Source organism: Rhinoraja longicauda, chromosome 11 (assembly GCF_053455715.1).
Source record: "Rhinoraja longicauda isolate Sanriku21f chromosome 11, sRhiLon1.1, whole genome shotgun sequence".
Taxonomy (NCBI): Eukaryota; Metazoa; Chordata; class Chondrichthyes; order Rajiformes; family Arhynchobatidae; genus Rhinoraja; species Rhinoraja longicauda.
In genome coordinates, this window is record NC_135963.1 from 32,643,604 (window position 1) to 32,649,787 (window position 6,184).

General features: G+C 42.8%; 1 protein-coding gene across 1 annotated transcript in view; it reads right to left on the minus strand.

Annotated features, from left to right (window-relative positions):
* Positions 1-5,885, minus strand: part of slc1a7a (solute carrier family 1 member 7a) — a 55,376-nt gene extending 49,491 nt beyond the window's left edge. Inside the window, exons 1-2 of the mRNA XM_078407345.1 lie at positions 4,090-5,885; positions 3,829-3,908 (exon numbers count right to left, since the gene is read on the minus strand). Of these exons, the coding sequence (XP_078263471.1) occupies positions 3,829-3,908; positions 4,090-4,230 (221 nt within the window). The 5' untranslated portion in view covers positions 4,231-5,885. The remainder of the gene's footprint in view (positions 1-3,828; positions 3,909-4,089) is intronic.
* Between the last annotated feature and the right edge of the window lie 299 nt (positions 5,886-6,184).

The window sequence follows — 6,184 nt, forward strand, 5'->3', positions numbered from 1 at the left end:
GCAACACTGACACTTCCAATTTAACCTTCTTAAGGTAACAATGTAACTGTTTGATTGGTACGGGCAAACTTTAAGGAACTAATACTCAGCATTGCTGATGCTTAATTCAGGTTAAAAGGAAAGCACACTTCCAGTTATAAGAAGCTAAGTCAATGTACAAAATTAATTACTGAATCAAGTTCCATAAAATCATGGCCTTTTGTACCTTGTGTTGAGTATAAAGGCTATCAACTAGATCAACAAATAGGATTGTAATTTTGTGAACACTATGGAAATGACTCGTAATATTCACTTGCCAAACAACACATATGAACAAGACACTTCATCTGTACAGACAATTTTGTAGAACACAAAAGGATGATAAACAAAAAACTTATGCTCTTCACTATCCACAAGAAGTCACATAATCTCTTGGGATCTCTTGGGGAAGGCAACAAAATAGCCAGAGGAGACACAAGAGACTGTAAGCTGGAATCTTTGGTGGATGTCCTGGAAGAAGCACTGATTTACCAAAAGAAAGCCAATTTTGAAGAAATAAATCTGGAGCATTCACCCCCCATCCCTTCAGATGTTTAAACACAGACCCAAGTCCATACTGAATCTAATTTATAGAATAAGGCAAGTACCTCAAACACAACATAATCTTTGTACCTGCCAGAACCAGGTCCATCTGATTTCTGTGGATTTAAAATGAATCAGCATTCCTGTACTCAGTGCATGAGCCAGCCACCTCTTCCATGGCCCACCATTCTCTGAGTTGTGTCATTTGTTAGCGGGGCACTACAATTCCCCAAACTATCAATTGTGCCACAATTACATGTCTACTTATTTCCTCATTTTAAAATGTCAAAGTATGCGAAAGTGAAACAGGGAAGAAAAAAAAAAACATAGGTGAAAGCAACAGAGAAAAAGGTGAGAAAAAAAGTTCTCAGTAAAAATTTATCTGTGAACTTTGCTATTCAGTAACTGCCTGGAGCCTGTTTGTTCGCAGAGTTTCCAAACCCTGCCATGGAGAAGTCTAATCATTTTAAAACCTAAACTAGGTTAATGTGTAAAGGAAAGAAGTGTTTATTGTTGTCTAAACCTCTTGATATGCCTGACTAGCCTAATTTTTCTTTTTTAAAGCAAAATGTGGCCATATCCAGGAGTTGGTGTCTGGGAGTAGGCTGGCTGTCATAGCAACAATTGCTGCTGATGTGGCAGGTGCTATAAGTGGGAGATGCCAGAGTTATTCACTTAAATGCTTGTGTAATGTAAGCGTTTGGGTAATGCCAAGTACATTTGCTTCTGAGGAGAACTCCCGACCTGAGGTGTTGCCTGTCCATTCCCTCCACGGAAGCTACCTGGCCCGCAGAGTACCTCTAGCATTTTGTATTTTGCTATGTATTGTGTTTGCTATTTTCTTATCTGGTGCCAACTCTTGGCCAGGGAACATGGAGATTTCCTGGTTGTTGGGTGCCCTCTGATCCCTTGCCAGCTGGGTACTTGTGCTTCGTACATTGGCAGCTGTAGAACTGGCAAAAGGACGCCTGTAGTACCACCCTAGTTACTTGAACCACCCCCACCCTTCCTCTAACCTCTTAACTGTGCAACCTTTACTTTCCAGTAAGGAGTTGATGGCACAGAAGGGACTGATTGGCTGCCTTCCTGGAGGTTCTGTCATCTGGCTTCTAAAACCATGTGCCACCATACCTTGTTAGCAAGGGCCCAGGCTCTCTATACCCAGTTTGACTAAATATGGCTTGTGAACAAAGCAGCCTTTCTCACCAACTCCAAATGTCTTTCACAAAGTATACCAGTTGGCACTGTAAACTCTTGTGTACTGCCTCAATGTAATCTGTGTATGGTAAGACTTTTACTGAATTGTATGCAAATAAAAATAATTTCACTACACCTAGTTACATGTGACAATAAAGAACCATTATTTTTAATTTCCCTAGTATGAAAAGTCTCACATGTGGTCTATATCTCCTATATCTCAAACTTTCTACTCATAATAAAACTAAGCCCACTGATATTTGACATTCCCACCCTGCGAAAAAAATCTATCCTTGTCAATGCCTCTCACAGTTTAATACACTTCTATAAGATCTCCCCTCAGCTGCCAACAGCCTAGAAAGAAACAATCCAAGTTTATCCAACCTCTCATTATAGCCAATACACTCTAATCCATTTAGATCTTGGTAAACCTCTTCTGCACCTGCTCCAAAACCTCCACATCCTTCCTGAAATGGAATGATCGGAACTGTAACCTGCGCTCCAAACCTGCAAGATATTTATGAATGGAAATGCATGATATGGATGTCATTCGATACCAAGGAGATATCATTCATCTTTTCCCTGCTGTAGATCATCATTATTGACATATAGTTGTGGGATTTCCACCTTCCGTGTTATTTTAGACTTGAATATCATCCAGATACAGCTAGGCATTAGATTCATTATTTAAAGAACCTACGATTGGAGCTAAGGATTATGAAAATCAGTAGCAACAGTCTTGATTACACGACAAAGGGAAGTTACTGAGAAAACTATTGGAGGTGATAGGTTGGGCACCTTGATTTGTTGCCTCTATGCCCTGTGGCTACCATAGCTGCAGGCATCGAATCTTGAACATCTTCTTAAGTTAGAAAGAAATTATCCAGTGCTTGCAGTGTGCAGATATCTGCTTGGCTCAAGTATTGCTGCTGGGTTCAAAGGCTGAGTTTGTCAACAGCAGATCTTTAGTGAGATACTCAAGCTGAAATTTCAGCACAATATTGAAGAAGAGCTGTATTTGGATGAGATGATATCTCATCTCATCGATCTATCACAGTAAAAGACAAAGCAATGTACCAAGAAAGAAGAAATCTTCTGATGTCCTGGGTGACAACCAATATCACCAAAATGCCATCACCTGATTAATTATTTCAGTTGCTCCGTTGGACTGTGCTGTGCTGAAATTGGTTGCTTTGTTTGGCTACAAAACATCAAAATGACTGTATTGCAAAAGTAAATCAGTGTCATGTTTTGACAGCAATACAAGCTCTACAATTTAGTTATTTGCTTTATCTACCCGTTTCCCATTCAATACCATGGTTAGTTTATACCTTGAATCAAGTCACATTCTGACAGACAGTACGTCCTGTTTAACAAAGTCAACCAGATGCTATGATGTCAACCCCTAGTTTACTATCACTGATGAAGATTCCACTACAGCGAATGAGTGACAGTAAAAAATCAATCACTAAATTCAGACGCACACAACTTAATGCTGCTTGACAAGATTGCACCAATGACCTGGATCTCTTGCATTGCACGGTCGCCTTCCTTTTAAAAGTATGCAGTTGTACAACAGAAGCGTTTCCATCAGACCAGAAATAGGAAATTTGAAGTAGAATGAAAGCTGTCTTCTGCTAAGAGTTATGCAGGTCCCAACTGACATACTGTAAATTCTGATTTTCCCAACCCAATGCCAAGCACAATTCAACAGAGTAAAACTGTCCGCAATCTAATCCACCCATCATTCTCACTTACATGAACTCTGTGATGCCCATTGTGAGGATGGCAGTGAGGGGGCACTACATTTGAATCACATATTAGTCCAGCGACATGGGACAGTTCTGACTCTCTATCCTTGCACCACCAGAACAGAGCAACTTTGCAAGTGACTTTGTCAAAAGGCAGAGTAGCAGCCTGGGACTGGTGCCAATCTACTCAGCTAAATTGACACAGGTTATGAAAGGGGATTAGAAAAAGGCCTGACATAGATGGATACTTTCTAATATTTATTGTGAATGGGAAAGGATGTGCAACAGACAATGGCTGCTGGGGCAAGTTTTCACTGACCTCGATACCACCAGCGGAAGAATTAACATTTTCAGCATCCTCATCAACAGCTCCCCGGGGAACTGGAAATACTTGATTTCCTAAGAGAGAAGTCGCAAGTAAATAAATTCGCCTCGATAAAGGTACTGATGATATGTATAATAAGAACAAAAATTGTCCTTTGTAGTTTGAAGGAAATGGGAAAGGACTTTGGATCAATTTAGAAAAGCAAATCAATATTCATTCAAAAATACAAATAAATGCAATTATTAGCTTGCATACCTGCTCAGAGAGATGTCTAGTCCTCAGGTAAAAGCCCAGAGAGCACCCGATGATAACCGACAGCACCGAAAGAATAAGCAAACCATTCCTCTTGAAGACATTCTTGATCTGAACCGAGACCACGGCAAAGGCCACCGCCATTGCTTCCTATTGCCCTGTGTTCGTGGAGAGGACTACTCTGCACAGTGGCAGTGCTCTGACTGACCAGACAGGAATTCAGTGTAAACGTCTCATCACTGGGCTGTGCGCAGAAACGACAACAACCCTGACCTTCAAGCTCAACTTCGCCAAATAAAAAGCACATACCAGATGCCATCATTATCTAAATCTGAAGTTCTGATCCGATTAGCAGAGAATTCATGAAAGCGATTATTGACCAACCTAAGGCTGCAGTCTGCTAGCATCAAGGCAAACCTTTCAGCTTCCGGCATTGGGCATTTGATATAGTTCTGACAAAAATGTAAACTGGTACTTTTTTTCTGGAAATAGCTTCTCCACTGCTCAAGTCTAGGAAAAAAAAGGGGTTAAATGAACTGTATTGATTCTAGGTGTGAGCAAAAAAGTAAATAGGGTCAAGCCTTCAAATGTCTCAGTTGATAAGTTGAGACAGGGTCAATTAATGAACTGCTCACTGATTAAGGAACTACAGACAGGTATCCACTTGTTAGCAGCAGATGAGGAAGGGATAAAAAGGGAGATAGACACAAAATGCTGGAGTAACTCAGTGGGACAATCAGCATCTCTGAGAAGGAATGGGATACATTTCGGGTCGAGACCCTTCTTCAGACTGATGTTAGGGGAGTGGGCGGTACAGAGATAAAATGTAGTAGGAGACTGGTGGGAGAACTGGGAAGGGGGAGGGGATGGAGAGAGGGGGAAAGCAAGGGCTACCTGAAGTTAGAGAAGTCAATGTTCATACGGCTGGGGTGTAAGCTACCCAGGCAAAATATGAGGTGCTGTTCCTCCAAATTGTGCTGGGCCTCACTCTGACAATGGAGGAAGCCGAGGACAGAAAGGTCAGATTGGGAATGAGAGGGAGAGTTAAAGTGCTGAGCAACCGGGAGATCAGGGAGGTTTAGGTGGACTGAGCGGAGATGTTCAGCAAAATGATCATTCAGCCAGCGCTTGGTGTCGCCGATATACAGGAGTTGACTTCTGGAACAGTGGATTCAGTAGATGAGGTTGGAGGAGGTGCAAGTGAACCTCTGCCTCACCTGAAAAGACTGTCTGAGACCTTGGACGGCTTCAAGGGGGGAAGTAAAGGGACAGGTGTTGCACCTCCTGTGGTTGCAGGGGAAAGTACCTGGGGAGGGGGTGGTTTGGGTGGGAAGGGACGAGCTGCAGAGGGAAGTCTCGGCGGCAGAAAGCAGAAAGGGGTGGAGATGGGAAGATGTGGCCAGTAGTGGGATCCCATTGGAGGTAGCATAAATGTCGGAGGATTACATGCTGTATGCGACAGCTGATGGGGTGGAAAGTGAGGACAAGGGGGACTCTGTCCTTGTTACAAATGGGAGGAGGGGGAGCAAGAGCGGAGCTGCGGGATATTGAGATCTTAGTCTCCTGCCTCCCTTCCCGGCCGCGTTTCCCCTTCTCCCGCCAGCTAGCCAGACATCTTCCCAGCTGCTTCTTGCGTCTGCGGGCTTGGCAGCCCGTCTCCTGGTTCCTCTTCCACCACCAGATCCTCCAGCTTCTTGCTCATTCGTTACAGCACAAAAATTGGCCTTTTGGCGGCTTTTTAAAAGCAAGAATGTCCATGTTGCATGTGTTACTCATGTATGCCGTAAATTGCCATGTCCTCCAGATGGCAAGATGCTTCACGCACCTTGACCTTACAACCTTACGTGCAATCACCTAATAGCAAATGAAATTCCTCGTATGTTGCAAAACATATTTGGCTAATAAAGTATGATTATGATTATGATGATTAATTCTGAGACTATGACCTCTCGTTCCAGACTCTCCCACAAATCCTCTCCACATCAAATGAGACAGTTTGTGTCTATCTTCGGTTTAAACCAGCATCTGCGGTTCCTACTCCAAATACGACCTAACCAAAGAGCCATCGAGTTGCACCACGGGGACTTCTGGCCTCTTG